Raw genomic sequence first — 20,679 nt, 5'->3', positions numbered from 1 at the left:
AGGGGCCAGCTCCTGTAATCAGGGCTGCTGGGTCCACTTTCCCTGGTGAGGGGAGGGTTAAAGGTGAATGAAGATGGGTGGAAGAGAGGGAGGATTCTGCCCTGACCCATCCTTCTCCCTTCACAGGCAGTTTGCCTTAGTACTGGCCTTCCCTCTGCAGGCGAGGTTTATGATGCTTTTGCCTTATTTAACTTTGTTATTAAGTGGAAAGTTAGCATCACTTTGTGTCATGACAATGGTAAAGGCAGATTTTAATGGTCCAAATGGTCCAAATGGTCCAAATATTCTGAGATATTCCAAACATGTATACCTTCTTGTAGGAAATTGTCAAAAGTGTTGGGTTTCCCTCTTATTTAACCTTTTTGTTGTGCTCACAGATACCCGTGGAGAAGAATGGCTCTTGTCAATGGCTCTTCTGTGACTGAATTTATTCTCTTGGGATTAACAGACCAACCAGATCTCCAAATGCCCCTATTCATCCTGTTTGTTATCATATATATAGTCACGATGTTGGGAAATTTGGGTTTGATAACTTTAATTTGGTTGAATTCACACTTACACACCCCCATGTATTTTTTCCTCTTTAACTTATCCTTCATAGACTTCTTTTATTCTTCTGTGTTTACACCCAAAATGCTGATTAACTTTATATCAGAGAAGAACATTATCTCCTACACGGGATGCATGACTCAGCTTTTCTTTTTCTGTTTCTTTGTCATTTCTGAGTGCTATGTGCTGACATCAATGGCCTATGATCGCTATGTGGCCATCTGTAACCCACTTATGTACAACGTTGCCGTGTCTCCTAAGGTGTGTTCCAGTCTTATGCTGGGTTCATACATGATAGCGTTTTCCAAAGCTATGACCCATACAGGATGCATGCTGAGACTGACCTTCTGTGATGCAAACAAGATCAATCATTATTTTTGTGACATCCTCCCTGTGCTCCAACTGTCTTGCTCAAACACCTATGTCAATGAGCTGGTAGTATTAATTGTGGTGGGAATCACCATCATTGTGCCCACCATCACCATCTTTGTGTCTTATGGCTTTATCCTCTCCAGTATCCTCTGCATCAGCTCCAAAGAAGGCAGGTCAAAAGCCTTTAGTACCTGCAGCTCTCACATTATTGCGGTTTCTTTCTTCTTTGGCTCAGGTGCATTTATGTATCTCAAGCCCTCTTCTGCTGGGTCAATGGATCAGGGGAAAATCTCCTCTGTCTTTTATACCAATGTGATTCCCATGATGAACCCTTTAATTTATAGCTTAAGGAATAAAGATGTCAAAATTGCTCTGAGAAAAACCTTGTGTAGGAGAAAGATTTGATGAGAAATAGTGTCTGTGTATTTAGTTATGATAGGTAGAATCTTTTATTAGAATAGTTGAAATGTGAACCTTCAGGTCCTATATCTTTGTACCATGGTTAAAAATTTGAATCTTCTCTCAATTTATCTCCACTTTGTAATTTTAGATATTCCCTCCTCCCTGGTCACAATTTTTTCTCACATTTTTTCCTGCTGAAGAATAAAATTGGATCAAATGTATCTGCTTTTTACATTATTATTATGTGGATTGTTTTCTTACTCCTGGAAATATAAATAGTTCTGCAAATGATCAAGTAAAGTAACACTGGGGGTAATATTGTGCTGTTGTGAGGTATCTACTTTCCATCCATAATGTGCTTTTAGATAGGAATCAAATAATCTTTTTCTACTTCTGTCTTACATCCTCTATGACCAGGCATGTACCTCCTTTAAATAGCATTTCCCAAATACAACAGTTTCCATTACATGTATAAAGCATAATCTACTTTGCAGTTGCAAACAGCATGCATTAAAATTCTTCTTGCAGAGATTTTATATTTACTGTAGTACTGTTACAGAAGCAAATATTGGTATATATAATTGGAATATTATAATGAATCATCAATATATTTTTAAAGTATAGACATGATCTGAAGTTTAGGAAGGTAAATGATTGAATTCAGATAGCTTCCTAATGAACCCTAGATAGACTGTAACCTGTTTTCAAGTCTTCTACTCTTTCATATATACTTTTGGTCTACTTTATTCTTTTATCATTAATCATGAAACATGACAAAAGTTTTCTATTTTGAAAGTTCACTATGCTTGTTATATTTTAATACATTAATATCTCTTAAGGTGGCAGTTTCTTTTCTTTTTTATTTAGGAATATAGTTTGCTGATTCTTTTCATGTGAAAGAGAAGTCCCATTGGGTTAAAGTAGCTGAGAGTTGACTGGTTGATATGGGGCTGACATTTTCTGCAAAATAATTTAGAATGTTTACAAACTATTGTAATAAAAGAAGAAACCCAAAAGTCATTAGACAAAAACCAAAAATTGAAACCAAACATATAATAAAGAGGTTCTTCTTTAGAGAAAGAACAGTGAGGTTTAAAACTATAATTTGAATTTACATCCTATACTGTACAATGCTGTCTGTAATTATACTGTCCATAGAGCTTTGATAAATCTTATAATGCATAGTGACCATCATCAAATAATATTTTGAAGAACAAAGGAAAGAATTGGTGGCCACAGTAGTGAGGAAACCCAGGATGAGATAGTAACTTCAGGAGATAAAACAATGGTGTGTGGTAATCAAAACTCAATTGAGGATAAAAGAAATGTAGAATATAAAATGATGGGGGAAAGAAAGCCCTCTCAGTGAGTATAATCTTTTCCTGGAAGGTCTTAGAACTATGCTGGAAATCATAGGATTTCTCTGCATTGGATAAAAATTTCAAGTTATTTGATTTTGACAAGTTGAACCCATTGGGTCAGAGTTCTTAGGAGCAACTAAATCACAAATGGTTTGACGGTTTCCATTTACTTCTCCATGAAGGATTTTAAGAGACAAGAAGCCTCAAACTATAACTGAGAGAATGAAATTTGAAAGAAACTTTTGGTGAATTAATCAAATTGTGAAACTATGATTTTTGTAATTAGATATAGACTTATTTTTTCCCTCAAATAAAAGTGATATTATATAGTATTTTTTCTCTAACTTATTTCACTTAGCAAAATGTTCTCTAAGACCATCCATGGTGTAGCAAAACACAAGATTTTATTCTTTTTCATGGTTGAATAAGATTCCATTGTTTCTATAGAACATGTACTTGAAAGCACTAAGAGAGTGGCTCTTAAAAGTTATCACCAAAAAAAATGAATGGTAATTCTACAGCATGAAGAAAGTATCAGCTAAAACTGTGATGGTAATCTCATTGAAATATGTAAGTGTGTCAACTTAGTAATGTGCATTTAAGCTTATGCAGTGTTAATGCCATTGTGTTTTGTTTTCATTGGAAAAATGGAATTAAAATGCTTCTCACAAAGATAAGGTCATTTGCAAAGGGTGTGTAAGATAATTGCCAATGTTTTATCATATAAGATTAAAATTCATAAGATTTTTTGTGGTTTTAAAAATTATGCGTGTGTGTGTGTATGAAGGCTGCTTTTAGTATGATTTTAAAATATATATCCCTATAACCTTCTTTAGTACATTCATTATAGCAAATAGCAATTTATCTTCATCCCTGGTCTCTTCTGGTTGCCTTTTGCATGAAATATATTTTGCATTCTTTTATTTTAGCATCTGTGAGTTTCTTATAGACAGTATATACTTGCATCTTTTTTTCTTATCCGCTCAAAATTCTGTCTTTTGGTGGGTGCATTTAATCTATTTACATTTAAAATCTTTATTGGTCAGAAAGAAGTTATTATTTTAAATTTTGAAATTTGATTTTTTTGGTACTTCTTATGTCCCTCTTTCTCTCTGTTGATGGTTTTCCTTCATTGAACAATTGGTTTGATATTTTGATTACTTTCTCTTCTTTTGTATAATTTCTGTATTTTCGTTGTGGTTACCATGGGCCTTATCACCTTTTAAGTTAGAGAGTTTATCTATGACTCTTCCTCTCCACACTTCATATGTTTAATGTAACTTTTAAAATCTATTATTGTATATCCATTAGCATGTTGTTTACATTATATTTTTAATAGATTTATTTTTAACTTTTATAACAGAATTAAAAGAAATCTGCCCACCACCATTACAATTATGCAGCATTCTGTATATATCTATTGTTTATCAACTTATTCTAGACTTCCAAACCTCTCTCCTTCAACTTTTGTTTGTCTGAAAAGCTTTTATCTGCCCTCATTTTGGATGCATGGTTTTGCCTTGTTTGTCCTTTCTTCAGCACTTTAACTGTGCCAACCCACTCCCTGTGTTCTGCAAGATTTCTATGAAAAATCCCCTTAGCTTCTTGTGTTTTCCCTTGTTTGTGATAAGTTGTTTCTTTTTTGCTGCATTCAAAACCCTCTTTGTGACAAATTTTAAAATCAACTCTTGAAAAAGAAAATATCAAAATCAACAAACAACTGTGAACCAGAGATACTCCATGGGGTGTGGGGGGCGGGAAAGGAGGGATTGGGGTCAAAATAAGGGGGTTGTAATTAATTGTATGGGGAATATAAAAATAAAATTTAAATATAAATAAATAAATAAATTAAATAAACAAATGTATGTCTCTCTTGTCCTAGGGAAAATATATTGGTACATTTTAAGTCTAAAATAGATAAGTAGGGATTCGTAGATGATCATGGTAAGACATTATGTAAAAAGTATTTATTATGGAAAAAAAAAGGTGGGAGAAAAAAAAAATCAACTCTTGAGAGCTTACCATAGAGAGATCTTTGGCATTCAGAGGGTGAAGGTGAGGGGTGAGAAAGGGGGCGGGGGGATTCAGGGGAGGTGGGGAGCACAGTGGACTATGGTAGAAGACTGTGCTTCAGTAGTGGATATGCTGTGGTGACAACACCTGAGGGGGAATATCCTATACTAACAAGGATGTCATAGGAAATCCTATACCAATAAGGATGTAAAATGATGGTGCTTCTATCACAATACAAAATTTCTTCGTATTGACTTTTGATAATTATCAAGTATCTTTGTGTCGACTTCAGAACTGCTTTTGCTTCCTCATTTTGTATATCCTTTTCTTTTCTCAGATTTGAGAATTTTAAAGTTTTTTTTTTTATTTTGGATAGTATTTCCGTTCCTTTCTCACTGTCTTTGCATACTGAGACTCCTATAATGCATATACCAATCCCATCAATAGTGTCCAATATTTCCCTTTGGCTTTTTTTTTTTAAGATTTATTTATTTATGCATACAAGTGCTGGGGTACAGGCCAGAGATACAGGGTGTGAGAGGATTTACCAGACACAGAGTGGGAACAGAACAGGCAGACTGACTGAAATATACTGCTGAGGGGAGCAGCGGGCAAGACGGGAGAAGTCTGCTGCTCTATGTGGATTGCTCCCTGGCTGCCCGGAGATCGAACCTGAGCTATAGAGGTTGAGGACTGCTTCATAGTGCAGTGCTTAACCCCTTGTGCCACCAGGGAGGCCCTCCCTCCAGCTTTCGTACTGTTTTTCAGTGTTTTTTTTTTTTTCCTGTTCTTCTGACTATAGAATTTTAGACTTTTAGAAACATTTGCTGATGTAAATTTAGTTTGATCCAGTCTGCTGTTGAATACCCCTAGTGGATTTTTTCATTTTAGTTGTTTTTTTCATCTCCACAATATAATGCTTAATATTTATTGTTATCTTTCTCCTTATTGGAACTTCCACTTAGATCATGCACTGTTTCTAGCCACAGTGAGCATCTTTATGACAGTTACTGTCAATTCTCTGCAGGGAAATCTCATATTTTCATTTCATTACCATCATTGTGTAGTGGTCTATCATGTTTCTTTTTGGAAAATATTTCTTTGTGTCTTCATTTTTCTGACTCTCTGTGCTGGGGCGTCCATAGTACAGAAAACAATGTTCTAACATCAGGGACTTGCCCTGCTTTGGAGAAGATTCACAGCAATAAGTCCAGCCAGTGATTCTAGGGGCCTCTCAATTTTTATGTTCAAACCAACTTCTTTGTTTTTAGTACCCCCAACACCCCACCTGACCCGAGTGTTTGGTCTCATCAGTTTCTAAAACAAGGCAGACTGAAGCTATGTTTGCAGGCATTTCGCAGGCATGGTGCACCTTTTTCGGAGGCATGGTGCACCAGCACCAAGTTGGAGGAAGAGGATTTCTACCACTAGCTTTGTGCTAAGTTATGAGCAGGGACTCAACACCATCTTTGTTTTCTGTCAGCTGGGCAGGTAAGGTATGTCTTATCCCATGCCTCCTCCACTTTCTGAGACAGGTCATCCAGACCAAGAAAATCTAGGTCGTTGATGTGTGTCACACCCCCTTTCTCTCCCCACAGAGAAGTTGGGAGCTGGGATGTGTTGTCTCAGTCACATGGAATTGTGCAAGGATAGGTATCAGGACGAATGGGTATCTTGAGTTTCACTGACAGCTTCACTATGACTGGTTCCATGTTTGAATAGGGTGAAAGAGACTTAACTATTTTGTGGATTTTTTACAAAATTGATCTGTGCATGAATGTTTTGAAACATTGTGTTCATGGAAATGGCTAAGATTTCTGTTCTGCCATCTTGCTAAATGTAAAAGGAAGTTTATTTTTTTGTTCTTCATTAGAGGATGTACAAACCTAGAGTCAAGGGAAAGCATTAGTAGCATATTGCGTTCCCAAGGAATTAAACTGATTATTGTCCTAAGTGTAAATACAATCCCCCTATCACCTTATTATACAAAGAAACTTTTCCCAGAGAGAGTATGAGTAAATTACTATCCTTTGGTAACTGAGTATATATCATTAAATTTATCTTCAATCTTCTGTATCTAAGTGGCAAAAATGATTAAAGACAGTTCATTTTTGCCTATTGCTTTGGAGTACTCAAGGTCATAATCAGATACTATGATGTATAGTTCAGAAATATTTAGGGCATATCTGATTGCATATGAGTTGCCTATTCTTATAATCAAAGGAACCAAAACCTTGTGCCTGAAATTGACCATCCTTGTCCATGGGAGTAATACTAATAATATGAAGCATCAAGGTTTTCTAACATAAGGTGAGTTTCTGGGTTCCATTTAAATTAATATCCTATTTTTTGTTGTGAACTGCCCAGGACTTAAGATATGATACATTCTTTTGCAATTTTGCAGTCCTGAGAATTAAGTGTAATTGGTGGAAGAAGCTGTTTGAATGGGGAGCTGGGAAAAGTTTAAAATTATTAGGGGGCTCAAAAGATGTATCTTACTAGTCAGGAAGGGACTTCCCCAAGGATATCTCTCTCATTTTTCTATATTCATGACTTTTCTGATATGGAGAAGTACCTTGACTTCTTCCAGATTGTTCCATTGGATTTGGGGCAGAATCTTTAGTTCCTACCCTAATAACTCTAATCTGCATTAGACACTCACACTAAATACCTGGGGGTTAGTCTTCAATTTTACTGGTGACAAGAGGGTTGAAGTGAGTAAATAAAAGTTGTGATATAGAAGGATGATTTTGTCATAATCCAAAATTATTCTCCCCAACTTTTGACTTACACAACTTCATATTTGCAGGTGGAATCATTAGCCTTCAAATCAGTGGCTAAATTTTGCTGGGCAAGGGTACATTTTGTTTAATAAAACTCTAATAAGAGTCCACATCAATGTTTTATGTTAATGACAGAGTAGACTCTGCGGGTCCAAATTTATCTAGTCTCAGATCATCAACGTGTATACTCCACTCTTCTGAGGGGAGATAATGTGGGAAAGATGAGTTGTTTTATATGTAACTTTATTCTCCTGTGTCCACAGATTCTCTTAGAGAGGAATGGCTCCTGGAAATGGCTCATTTGTGACTGAATTCATTCTGGTGGGGTTAACAGACCGAGCAGATGTCCAACTCCCCCTGTTCATCCTGTTTCTAGTAATGTATATAGTTACTGTGTTAGGAAATTTGGGTTTGATAACTCTTATTGGGTTGAATTCACACCTTCATACCCCCATGTACTTTTTCCTCTTTAATTTGTCCTTCATTGATCTCTGCTATTCTTCTGTGTTTACACCGAAAATGCTGATTAACTTAATATCAAAAAAGAATATTATCTCCTACAAGGGGTGCATGACCCAGCTTTATTTTTTGTGTTTTTTTGGTATTTCTGAATGCTATGTGCTCACATCAATGGCCTGTGATCGCTATGTGGCCATCTGTAACCCACTCATGTACAACAGTGCCATGTCTCCTAACGTGTGTTTCAGCCTTATGTTTGGTTCATACTTGGTGGCATTTTCTGATGCTATGGCTCACACAGGGTGCATGCTGAGACTGACCTTCTGTGATGCAAACACCATCAACCATTATCTTTGTGACATCCTTCCTCTGCTCGAGCTTTCCTGCACAAGCACCTATGTCAACGAGCTGGTAGTTTTCATTGTGGCGGGCATCAATGTCATTGTGCCCACTGTCACCATCTTTGTTTCCTATGGTTTCATCCTTGGCAGCATCCTCCGCATCAGTTCCACAGGAGGCAGGTCCAAAGCCTTCAGCACCTGCAGTTCCCACATAATTGCTGTTTTGCTCTTCTTTGGATCAGGTGCATTTATGTATCTCAAGCCCTCTTCTGCTGGATCTATGGATCAGGGAAAAATCTCTTCTGTCTTTTATACTAATACAGTTCCTTTGATGAACCCTTTAATTTATAGCTTGAGAAACAAAGATGTTAAATTTGCTTTGAAGAAAACCTTATACAGGAGAAAGTTTTAATCAGAAACAGTGTCTTAGTGTATGAGTTATAGATTAGGATGGTTCTCTTTGTTTCATTAAAACATTATAGCAGTCTTATTCTATTTTTTTAACATAGTGAAAGAAATTTGAGTCTTCTATTGACAGTTCATTACCAGTCCTTATTAATTAGCTCTCTTTTTTCCTCACCTTTACTCAGTCTTCTCTACTTATTTTTTGGTGTTAGTTACAATATTAAGAATTCATTATCAGGGAGGGGGGAAAAGAATTACATTATCTATTTTTCATTGTGAATTGAACATCCTTTTCCTTTGGAAAAGTGAGTGGTCTTAAAAATCAAATTAAATAGCACTAGAGTGACATAATACCATTGGGAGTATATTCTGACGTTTTCTATTTAAAGCATGAATCACCTATTCTTTTTCTACTCCCATATTTCTATCATCAGCTTAGAAAGAATATGTTCTTTAAATGCTTGAGATTGAAGGGTCCATAAAAAATAACAAGGACAATCCATTTTGCACTGGTACACATTAATGCATTAAGCTTATCTTGGAAAATGGTTTCTTTTTTAACTAGGTACAGACAAACCAACACAAAAGAGATTGTCAAAATATATGTATTTGACTCAGACTGGTCAATGACTGAAGTCACACAACTTTACAAAGAAAAGACTTGATTTAACCCTTAGTCTTCTGCTATGGAGCCTACAACCTCTTGTAGTATAACTTGCTTCATTTATTTTTGTTTTAGTCAGCATGAAATATGAGAAAACACTGCAACTTTGAAAGTTGACTGTCCTTTGTTCCAATATGACAAATCAGTATCTCTCAGGATTGCTTAGTAATGCTTGTAGGTTGTTGTTGTAGTACAGGAAAATAGTTTTTGTGATTCTTTTTGTTGGATAAAGCTGATCTTGTGGGCAATATTTTGGGGGAGGTGATTGGCTCAAATAGAGTAGTTTTTCTACAAAATTTTAAAAATGCAAGTGAATATTTGCTGTGTTTGTAACTCAGAAAATGGAGCACAGTGGAAAAAGAAACCCAGAAATATGTCATTAGGCCAAGACTTTACAAGACTTATGACCAATAAATAAGATATTCCTGTGTGGGGAATCGTCATGAGAATTAGATATACGTATAATTTGAATTAGCATATTGTGTTTTAGAGTACTATGAACATTTTCTGTTGTTCAAAAACTTCATTAAAACTCCAGTGCTCCTGGGGCCTCCCTGGTGGCGCAAGCAGTTGAGCGCCACACTGTGAAGCTGTCCGCAGCCTCTGCAGCGTGGGTTTGATCCCGGCAGGCCAGCGAGAATCCCACATGGCGAGGCAGACCTCTCTTGTCTCACCTGCTGCTCCCCTCAGCAGTATATTTCCTCAGTCTGCTTGTTCTGTTCCCCACTCTGTCTCTGGTGAATCCTCTCACCCTCCCGCACATCTGGCCTGTACCCCGCTTCTTATATAAAAATAAATCTTTAAAAAAAGACCTCTAATGCTCCCAAAATACAATGATACCAAAAAAAGGGGGCGGGACCTACAATGCACAACGATGCTACATTAGTAGTATTTTTCAGAATGAAGGTGGAAAAGCTATGACCACTTTGGGGAAGTAGCTTCAAGAGAGAAAACAGTATGGGATAATTGAAACTCAGACAGGAGGAAGAAATTTAGAAAGCAAAATAATGGGTGATGATAGTCCCTATTTATTACTCTCATTTCCCTCCACAAAAATTTTATGGAGATCACAATATTTCTGTGGATAAACAGAAAAGTTATTTGATATTAAAATGTTAAACCAACAGGACAGTAAAACCAACACTCTTGCTGTTATTGGACCCATAAGTCACTTCCATATGATTTTAAGGTACAAAAACCTCAAATTGCAGCTGGAATAACAATAGCAACTTGAAGGAAAAATTTGGTGATAAACCAAATTACCATAGTGTCATATATGAAAAGATTTTTTCAATCCTTTTTTTTTTTTGAAAAAATACCCAAAATACTATTACTCTATAAATCTTCAACTTGACTTATTCAGTGACAATTTAAATATTGTTAAAAGATGCTTTTCTTAATGTTCACTATTTGTTGTTTTCTGGATCTTCACTCAATTTCAGATATTTGGAATTTCAATACGACTGGTTTGTTGATTTATTTTTCTTTTTAATGTTCTGCATTGCTAAATCCTTGTCTTCAGTTTTAAATGACCACTCATACTTCATCTCCTGACATCAATATAACATTCATCATTTTAACTTTCTAAATTCTGTTGTAAAAATAGTTAATTTTGGTTTGTGTTCTCTTTTCTTTTTTTTACTTGTTATTCCTTTTGGAAAATTAGTTTTATTTAATGAGGAAAATGTGCATCTAAACAATTAATAATATCTGTGCTATTTGAGAGCAATTTTTTTAAAGATTTATTTATTTATGCATACAAGAACTGGGGTGTAAGCAAGAGGTGTGGGTGGTGAGAGTATTCACCAGAGAGAGTGAGGAGCAGAACAGGCAGATCTACTGAAATACACCGCAGAGGAGAGCAGCAGGTGATGCAGGAGAGGTCTGGTGAGCCATGTGGCCGGCAGGGGAGCAAACTCCTGCAGCAGAGGCTGGTGATAGCTTGATAGTGCTGTTTTTAACCCCTGCCATAGCAGGGAGGCCCCTTGATATCAATTTTAAATATTGTAAAGGTGCATCCACTTACTTATCTTCATTCCATGAACCACAAAATTCAAATGACATGTTTTTGGGGTTTTTTTTTTAAAGATTTGTTTATTTATGCACACAACAACTGGGGTACAGGCCAGTGGTGTGGAGGGGTGAAAGGATTCACCAGAGACAGAGTGGGGAACAGTACGGGCAGACTGACTGAAATACACTGCTGAGGGGAGCAGCGGGCAAGACAGGAGAAGTCTGCTGTGCCATGTGTGTTGCTCCCTGGCTGGGAATTGAACTCGTGCTGCAGTGGCTGTGGACAGCTTCATAGGTGTGTCTTAACCCCTTGTGCCACCAGGGAGGGCCCTCAAATGACATATTTTATGAGAAAAAGTTTCTCTATTTAAGGATCAGAAAATAAAGGATCCTGATACAATCTGAATTTGTTTAATATAAGCTTTCTCTGAGTACACTGCTATTGATTCTCATCAGGTTTGTAATAAACATAATCGGAGACCATGGCTGTTAAGGGCTGATGAAAACAATAAATTAAAGGGATTTTGAATTCTATATCCCTTTATGCTGAACCCCCCACCCTGATGCTTATTGAACCCTATCCTCCACTGTTCTTTACACAGCCTCAGTACACACATGTGTTCAAGTTGCAGTTTATAAGATTCCTGCTTAACATTGATTATATGCAATGTCACCAGCTTTTACATTAAATTAGATGGTTCCTGGTTCCAGCTCAATAAGATAGGACTGTGCAGGAAGTATTTACTGAATCTGACAAGAGGAAATGGTTATTGCATCAATCATTTTTGTTGTTGTTGTTGTTGTTTTTTCTAGACTACACCTGAGGGGGCAGGGAAGCAAACATTGTTTAAAAATGAACGATGGTCTCACTCATAGCAGGAATCTAGAAAACTTAAGGGACCAGGAAAATGAATAACTATAAGAAAGTGAAAATCAAAATCAACAAAAAACTATGAACCAGAGACACTTTTTGGGGGGTGGGGGCCGGGAGGGGAGGGATTGGGGTCAGAATGGGGCATGTGCAGTTGTATGGGGGAATATAAAAATAAAATTTATTATTTAAAAAAAAATAAGGGTGTTGCAATTGTATGGGGAATATAAAAATAAAATTAAAAAAATGAATGATGATGTAAAAATATATAAATAAAAGGAAAAAATCAATTATTTTTTAAATAAAAATACCTGGCAATGTGTGGCAAAATAACCTATGTGACAAAGATTGAAAAGTCAACATTAGAGACTGATAAAAGGATACATTTTCATAACACAACACAGTAGAGTTGAATCCTACACGGACAGATTCTGAAATTGGTCTGACATAGCCAAGATTATGCCTGAAAGTTGATCATATCAGCAAATGTCCTCCTGGAGGGACAGATCTGATATTTCCCCCCAAGTAAGGCACAGCTTGTTTTGCTCTTGCACATTGGGACATTTCACTGTGCATTCAGTCTTTCACAGGGTGAAATAGTTGGTTTATATACAGGGCTTTGTTGTATAAAATGTGTACTTTTAAATTGAAATCTCACAAAGTGTTACAACTTTTACCTTCTGAGGTAGAGACCCCTGGGAGGGAGGGCTGGTAGAGTCACTGGGCTGTTGAAAGTCTGTCTCTGATGTGAGATTGAATAGACACTCTTAGAAAATAGAAATGTGTGCAAGGTTTTACATTTACTCTCAGGATTGTTGATGTTAATGTTTTGTGTATAATCACTATTTATAAGTGGTAGTACTGAGATTAGGTCTTGGGTGTTTTGATTCTTAGCCATCAATGGTGCTTTTTAAATTATCATTGAACACAGTTTACCATGCTTTGAAAAATCAATTTTATGTAAACAATGGTTTTAGTAAATTCAGATGCCTTTGCACAGAAATATGTGCAAAATACTCAAAAGGAAACCTTTCCAAAAATTATTTCACAATTGATATTTCTAATGTGTTGATATATTCCTTTTGACATACTCCTACACAATAAATGGAAGCATACAAGGATAACCTATATATCATTATATCAGGTGTTTACTAAGTCCTAGGTTCAGTAGTAAATTTGCACATTCAGTATCTTATTTAATCTTCAGTCCATATTTGGGAGCCATCATTGTGATTATGCCATTGTTGCAAAATGTCTTAGATTGAAGATTAAATGAATTGTTAATCTTTGACTATTGAAAATGAATTTACTCATTGGGGAAATCCTTAACTATGATAGATTTCTAAGCACTAGTTAAGCAACTGGGATAAAATTGTATAAAGTAAAATATAGTATTTTGCAGATCAGAACATTTATATTGTAGTTGATATAATGTTGAACCTTAAATCATTCTTTTTCCCCTGCCTGGAATTATTACCTGTTTTCTCCATCCTGTTACTTCTGAATCCCTCAAACTGGGAGAGGGTTCCTTTCTTTAGAGTCTTTTCTGCCATAGTACATATCACATTATGTTGTAAAAGCTTTTTATATTTTTTTGTCAATAAAGCAATTGTTTTTGCCTTAAAATGAGTGGTGTTTGCACAGAACAGGCTCAGAAAGCACAGGTAAAATGAAACCATGTCTAAATGTCACCAACCGTGTTTCAGACATAGGAAAGAAAATGCGGTTAACACTTTGATTTTTCCCTCTCTCTGTAGATATAATGCTACACAGGGATGGTGGGTAGAACAGCCAAAGAGTCTCAAGAAACTGATCTTTTCTTGAAGAGAAGGTTTGACCTATACTAGAATGTAGGTTCTATGGACCCTGACTCTGTCCCCAAAGTCCCAGGGACCCAGAGTATTTTCCAGAGTTTGTTATCACCTGAAGTGGTAAGAGAAGGCCTAAACTGGTCTCAGCAACTCAAAGCCTTAATCTAGAGACTACCCCTTAGTTTTAGTCCACGTGCTTCCATTATGAAAGCCATTTAATAAAAAGAAGAGACTAGAATTATCTTGTATGTTCAGGGGGGAACATATGGCTGTAAACCAGACTCTGCAGATAGAAAATAACTTGGAGAAAGATGTTGGCTTTGATTCTCATGGGGTCAGTTAAATATATAGTCTTCACCCTGGGTACAGTTGCCAGACATTCAGCTGTTGATATGCCCATGCACAAATCACACACATTTATAGTTATAGATACAGATAGACAGATATAAATATGCACATGAATTGACACAGACATGTATATATATTTATATATAAATGTGTATATACACACATATACATGATTTATATAAAACATATCATGTTTATATATTAAAAATAATATTCATGTCTAACTCAAATCAACTTATCAGAATCCAAATGTGTTAGCGATTTCATTTTTAAGTCAAATCAGTTCCAGTGAATAGGTATTTGATTGAAGAGTTCTAGCTAAAGTGGAGAATGTCTGGGTATCAACTACTCAGAAAATGTCAGCATATCATTCAGATACAAGATCTTCAAAAATATAACATCACTTTGTTACCTGCTATATCCTCAGTTTTTAGTACTTAAGGGTATTCAATTAATATTTATGTAAATTACTAGCTGAGCTATAGGTACAGTGTTGCCATGTGGTTGTACTGTCAGAACATTGTGTGAAGTCAGTTTACTTGAGGTTTAACATGATGACTTCATGATTTAGTCTTTTCGTACTGTATTTTCCTTGCACATTAGAATTATTTGGGAGCTTTAAGGAAGTACTGAGATTCATCAGATTTAAAGCAGGAGTTCTTCCCTTAAATAGAATATATAATTTTATTTAAATAGATATAGATAAGCATTAGTAAAACCCTTAGAAGTAATTTAATGAAGAAATTTTAAACAAAAGATAGTTTTTGAATTTAGAGTTTCATTTGTTCTCATGACTCCCTGTCTTCTGGAGTACGTCAGGTCTCATCAGCACTGTGTAACTAATAAGACTGAAGTCAGTTCCTCTTGTAACACCCTGATATGTTGGACCACTGGATGCACAGTACACTTTTTTTCATCACTAAGGAGAAGCTAGAGGAAAAAAAACTTTTTATTGCTCTATCTGCAATGAATCATGGGAAGAACCTTGCTGCCTCCAACCCAAAATGCTGTCTCTTTTTCTCTCACCTCATGCAGCTAGACTATTTATATTATCTGTCCCCTCTCCTTTCTGAGGCAAACTATGCTCAAGTTAATCTGTATTGCTCCTAGAAAAATTGTAATTTGGCTGTATGGTACACCTCTTTCCCTCTCCAGCAAGTAGAAGGAACTGAGTCATCAAAAGGGGTTGTGGCAGGATAAGTATTGTCACTAGAAGGTAGCTTGAGTTTTATTAATAGCTTCAGTGTGTCTGGTGTCATGCATGAACTGGGTGAATGACCCTCTTAGCTAGTTTCTGGATTTCTTACAAAGGGAATATGTACAAAAATTTTTTTTTGGTATCGGTGTGTTTCACATAGGGTAGGGGAGAATAGGGGTTGGACCTCTGACATCTTGCTGAGCTGACTGGGAGTTTATTTTTTACTCTTTTGGGAGGAGATATACAATTCTTACAGTGAAAGGAGAACTTCAGCAAAACATTGCATCCCTAAGGAACTAAAAACAAATTATGATCCAGGTATAAATAATGCCCTTAGTTCTCTATTACAGCTAGAAATTTTCCCTGGGGAAGAGATTGAACTAGCTTCTGCCCTGTTTATAATTCAGTGCATATCATTATACTCACATTAAATCTTTAATAATTTACAAGTGGCAAAATGATGATAAAAAAACACCACTTATTTTTATTTGATGCTAAGAGAACTAAATGTTATAATTAGATTATGATCTCTACTCCCGACCAATTTCAGGGTACATCAAAAATTAAGTGTGGGCTTCACACTCTAAGAATCCAAGACTATGGGGCAATAAGTATGATAAGGTGAGTGAGTATTGAAATGATGTTTATGTTCATTTCCTCCTTGTTTGAGATGGAAGTCAGATGGTTTAAAACATTTTTATTTTTCAATCTGGAGACTCAAGTAAAATTGGTACAAGGATCTATTTGTGGGGGAAGTTGGAAATATTTAGAGATTTTAGCAGACTCAGAGATCATTGTATCAGTTTGTAAGCTCCCTTTCCACGGGTAGAACTATGACTCTTTTACATTTATGACTATTACTCTGTGATGTGGGGCAGTTACCTCTTATACATTCCAGTCATTTCATTTTACGTTAGAACAGTGTTTTTGGTTCCCAACATGTCAAGTCTAATCTGTATTACAGGCTTGTGCCTGGTATAAGGAGTCGCTTCCTCTAATCTTACTGAGAAGGTTCGAGTGAATAAAGAAATGGTGAGATGAGAGAAGGGAAATTATGGTTTCCTGGCCCAGTGTTCTTCCTTCTCCTTCGATTGTTCGGCAGTCCTTCACTCACTCTGTAGTCTTAAGTTTTGATGCTTTTTGCTACTTGTAAAGAGTACTTGTGAAGAGGTAGTCAATATCACTCATTTCATGATGATTAAACAAATCTGCAGGTTCTTGTTGTTTTAAACTCATTCCCATTACAAATACCATATTACCAATGGGAGTTGTGATGAAGTTGTTCTCTGGGTAATATTTTATTCCTGTGCTCACAGATTCCCCTAAAGAAGAATGGCTTCAAAAATGGCTCTTTTGTGACTGAATTCCTCTTGATGGAATTAACAGAACAACCAGACCTCTAATAACCCCTGTTCCACCTGTTTCTAGTAATAAATATGGTTACTGTGCTGAGAAATGTGGGTTTGATAACTTTAATTGGGTTGAATTCACACTGTCATATCCCCATGTACTTTTTTCTCTTTTACTTGTCTTTCATAGCTGGTTAGTTTCCTATCAAAGAAGAATGCTATCTCTTACATGGGATGCATGACTCAGCTTTACTTTTTCTGCTTTTTTTCCATTTTTGAATGCTATGTGCTGACATCAATGGCCTGTGATCACCATGTAGCCATCTGTAACCCACTCATGTACAATGTTGCCATGATTTGTCTCCTAGAGTTGTGTATAAGGTGTGTCTTACGCTTGGTTCATACTTCATGACATTTTCTGGAGCCATGACTCACACTGGATTCATTTTGAGTCTGACCTTCTGTGATGCATACACCATCAATGATTATTTTTCTGACATCCTTCCTCTGTTTTAGCTTTCCTGCACAGACACCTATGTCAATGAGCTGGTAGTTTACATTGCGGTGTGCATCAACATCCTTGTGCCCACTGTCATCATCTTTGTCTCTTATGGTTTCATCCTCTTCAGCATCCTCAGCTCCATGGGAGGCAGGTTGAAAGCACTCAGTACCTGCAGCTCCCACATCATTGCAGTTTCTCTCTTCTTTGGATCAGCTTCATTTATGTATCTCAAGCCTCCTTCTGCTGGATCTATGGATCAGGGAAAAATCTCCTCTGTCTTTTACACCAGTGTAGTTCCCATGATGAACCCTCTACAGCTTGAGGAATAAAGATGTTAAACTTGCTTGAGAAAAACTCTAAGTAGGTTGAAGTTTTGATCAGAAACAGAATATCTCTGTGTAGTTAATCACAATAAGCAGTATGAGGTATTTTACATGTGCAACATTGTTATCCTTAGTAGTTTTTGCTTTTTGTTTTGTAAATAGTACTAACAAATTATAAGAAAAGTTATGATTGTATTAAAATTATCATAGCCAAGAGTCAACGATAAGCCACAGGGTTCAGCTCTGTCTGTTTACTAGAACAGAGCTGTTTCTAAGCCAATGTGAGTTTATAGGCTTAACAGGATATTGTCCCCCTACTTTAGGTTGAGAAGAGAGTTCCCAGATTACATCCTAAATTAGTGAGTGTAAGTGTTCATGCTGTTGCTCAAAAAAAGGTTTGGAATGAACCTGATGAGTGCACTGTGGTTAAAAGATGATGAAAAACAGAAATAATGGAGTTTTAGGTTCTATATCCCTTTATTTCATGAATCCCCAACTTTATGAAATTCCGTCCTCCATTCTTCTTCACACTGCCTACTCCCCAATCCCCACACCCAGTGTCTTCAAGTCTTGTATTTTGTTTTTTTGTTTTTGTTTAAGATTTATTTATTTATTTATTCAAGCACTGGGTACAGTCAGAAGCACAGGAGGGTGAGAGAATTCGCCAGAGCGGGGAGTAGAACAGGCAGAAGGACCGAAGTACACTGCTGAGGGGAGCAGCGGGCGGCAGGAGAGGTCTGCGCGCCATGTGGGACCCTCCTCCCGTGGCCAGGGAGCATCTGGGTAATCGAACCGGCGCTGCAGAGGCTGCGGGCAGCTTCGCAACCCAGCGCTCAACCACTGCGCCACCAGGGAGGCCCAAGACTTGTATCTTGTAGCATAAGCCTTTGCAAGACATTCAAGTAGATGATTCCTGTTCCCAGCTTCCAGTCTCATCAGGAAGCACAAGAAAATTGATACTGCTTTAGCAAAAGAATATTGATATTGTTTCACACATTCATTTATGTAAAAAAATTCTCCATTTTCAAGAAAAAGACAAAATTAGCAAGCTGACCATATCTGAGGCATACAGCAAAAGAGGGGCTTATGGGAATATGGTGATGGTTCATGGATGATATGATGGCAGGAGAAATATGGGGACTACAATGATGTAAGAAAATAAAACAGGAATGATTTAAAGGAAGATTTTAATCAGACAACATAGCAGATACAAACCCTACACATGAACAGATATTAAAATTTGGCATATGATTTTGTAATAGAAGTAGACATAGACAAGTGGAAAATAATCAAACTCAGATATAGTCACATTTATATGCACAGTAATACAACAAAGGAGCCAAAAATATACAATGGAGAAAGGAAAGGCTCTTTGAAAAATGATGTTGGGAAAACTTGACAGCCCTATGGAAAAGAATGACACTAGACCACTATCTCACACCATACTTAAACACACACACACACACACACACACACACACCCTCAAAATGGTTTAAAGTTTTGAATGGAAAACCTGAAATCACAAAATAAATACAAGGACTCAGTTCCAGTGTTAAGGGAATCAAAAGCTAAAATAAGCAAATAAGATTACAACAATCTGCACAGGGAAAGAAAATATTAAAATGAAATGCATCCTACTAAATGGGAGAAAATATTTGTACATCATACATCTGACAAGAGGCTACTATCCAAGATCTACTAAGAACTTATATAACTCAACAATAATAAAACAAATAAACCAATAAAAAATGGGCTGATGAGCAAAATAGACACATCTCCAAAGAAAACATACAAATGGCCAACAAGCACATGACAAAATGTTCAACATCACTTATTAGGGAAATGTAAATTAAAACTACAATGAGATACCACCTTAGCTATGAGAATGGGCCCTATGGAAAATACTAGAAACAGCAAGTGTGAAGATGTGGAGAAAAAAGAGCACTTGTTCTCTGTTGGTCAGAATGTAGATTGGTCCAGTACTTATGGAAAACAGTATGGAAGTTTCTCAAAATATTAAAAATAGGTCTCCCATATGATCCAATAATTCCACCCCTAGGTATCTACCTGAAGAAATCAAAAACATTAATTCAAAGTGATAAATGTACTCCTATTTTCATTACTGCACTATTTACAATAGCAAGTAATGGAAACAACCTATACGTCTAACAGCAGATAAGTGGACAAATTAGATGTACTATATACACAATGGAATACTACACAACTGAAAAAAAGATGAAGACTTCCCATTTGTGACAACATGTATGGAATTGGTAGGGATTGTGCTAAGTGAAATAAGTCAGAAGGAGAAAGAAAAATACTGAATAATATCACTGATTTCAAATATAGACAAAACAAAGGAACAGATAAAACTAATCCTCCTAGGGCCTCCCCTGGTGGCACAGGCGGTTGAGTGCCATGCTGTGAAGGTGTCTGCAGCCTCTGCAGCACCGGTTCAATCCTGGCCAGCCAGCAAGGGTCCCACATGGCGTGGCAGACCTCGCCTGTCTCACCCACTGCTCCCCTCAGCAGTGCATTTTGTCAGTCTGCCTGTTCTGCTCCCCGCTCTGTCTCTGGTGAATCCTCTCACCCTCCCGTGAATCTGGCCTGTACCCCAGTTCTTGTATAAATAAAAAATAGATGACTGGATCAAGAAGATGTGGTACATATATACCATGGAATATTACTCAGCATTCAAAAAAGATAAACACATGCAATTTGCAGCAACATGGATGGTGCTGGAAGGGATCATGCTCAGCGAAATAAGCCAAAAAGAAAAATACCGGATGGTCTCACTCATAGCAGGAATCTAGAAAACTTAAATAAGGGACCAGGAAAATGAATAACTATAAGAAAGTGAAAATCAAAATCAACAAACTATGAACCAGAGACACTTTTAGGGGGGCGGGGGCGGG

At 36.7% G+C, this 20,679-nt stretch overlaps 3 protein-coding genes across 4 annotated transcripts in view; all 3 read left to right on the top strand.

Moving 5' to 3' along the window:
• LOC119239931 (olfactory receptor 8B3-like) overlaps positions 1-3,749 on the top strand; it is a 41,745-nt gene extending 37,996 nt beyond the window's left edge. The window contains exons 2-3 of one of the 2 annotated variants that reach the window (XM_037504321.2): positions 378-1,307; positions 3,731-3,749. In XM_037504321.2, coding sequence (XP_037360218.1) covers positions 394-1,307; positions 3,731-3,749 — 933 coding nt within the window. In that variant the 5' untranslated portion in view covers positions 378-393. Of the gene's footprint in view, positions 1-377; positions 1,327-3,730 lie in introns of those variants that run through there. The other variant, XM_054693171.1, reaches the window with a different exon arrangement.
• LOC119239929 (olfactory receptor 147-like) overlaps positions 1-8,692 on the top strand; it is a 46,671-nt gene extending 37,979 nt beyond the window's left edge. The window contains exon 2 of the mRNA XM_037504320.2: positions 7,744-8,692. Within this exon, the coding sequence (XP_037360217.1) occupies positions 7,760-8,692 (933 nt within the window). The 5' untranslated portion in view covers positions 7,744-7,759. The remainder of the gene's footprint in view (positions 1-7,743) is intronic.
• LOC119242111 (olfactory receptor 151-like) overlaps positions 1-20,679 on the top strand; it is a 368,040-nt gene that overhangs the window by 210,433 nt on the left and 136,928 nt on the right. The window lies entirely within an intron of this gene.

Source organism: Talpa occidentalis, unplaced genomic scaffold (assembly GCF_014898055.3).
Source record: "Talpa occidentalis isolate TD23 unplaced genomic scaffold, MPIMG_talOcc4v2.1 talOcc4.12, whole genome shotgun sequence".
In the NCBI taxonomy this organism is placed as follows: Eukaryota; Metazoa; Chordata; class Mammalia; order Eulipotyphla; family Talpidae; genus Talpa; species Talpa occidentalis.
The sequence above is the reverse complement of the archived record's forward strand: the minus strand, read 5'-3'. Positions and strand labels throughout refer to the sequence as shown.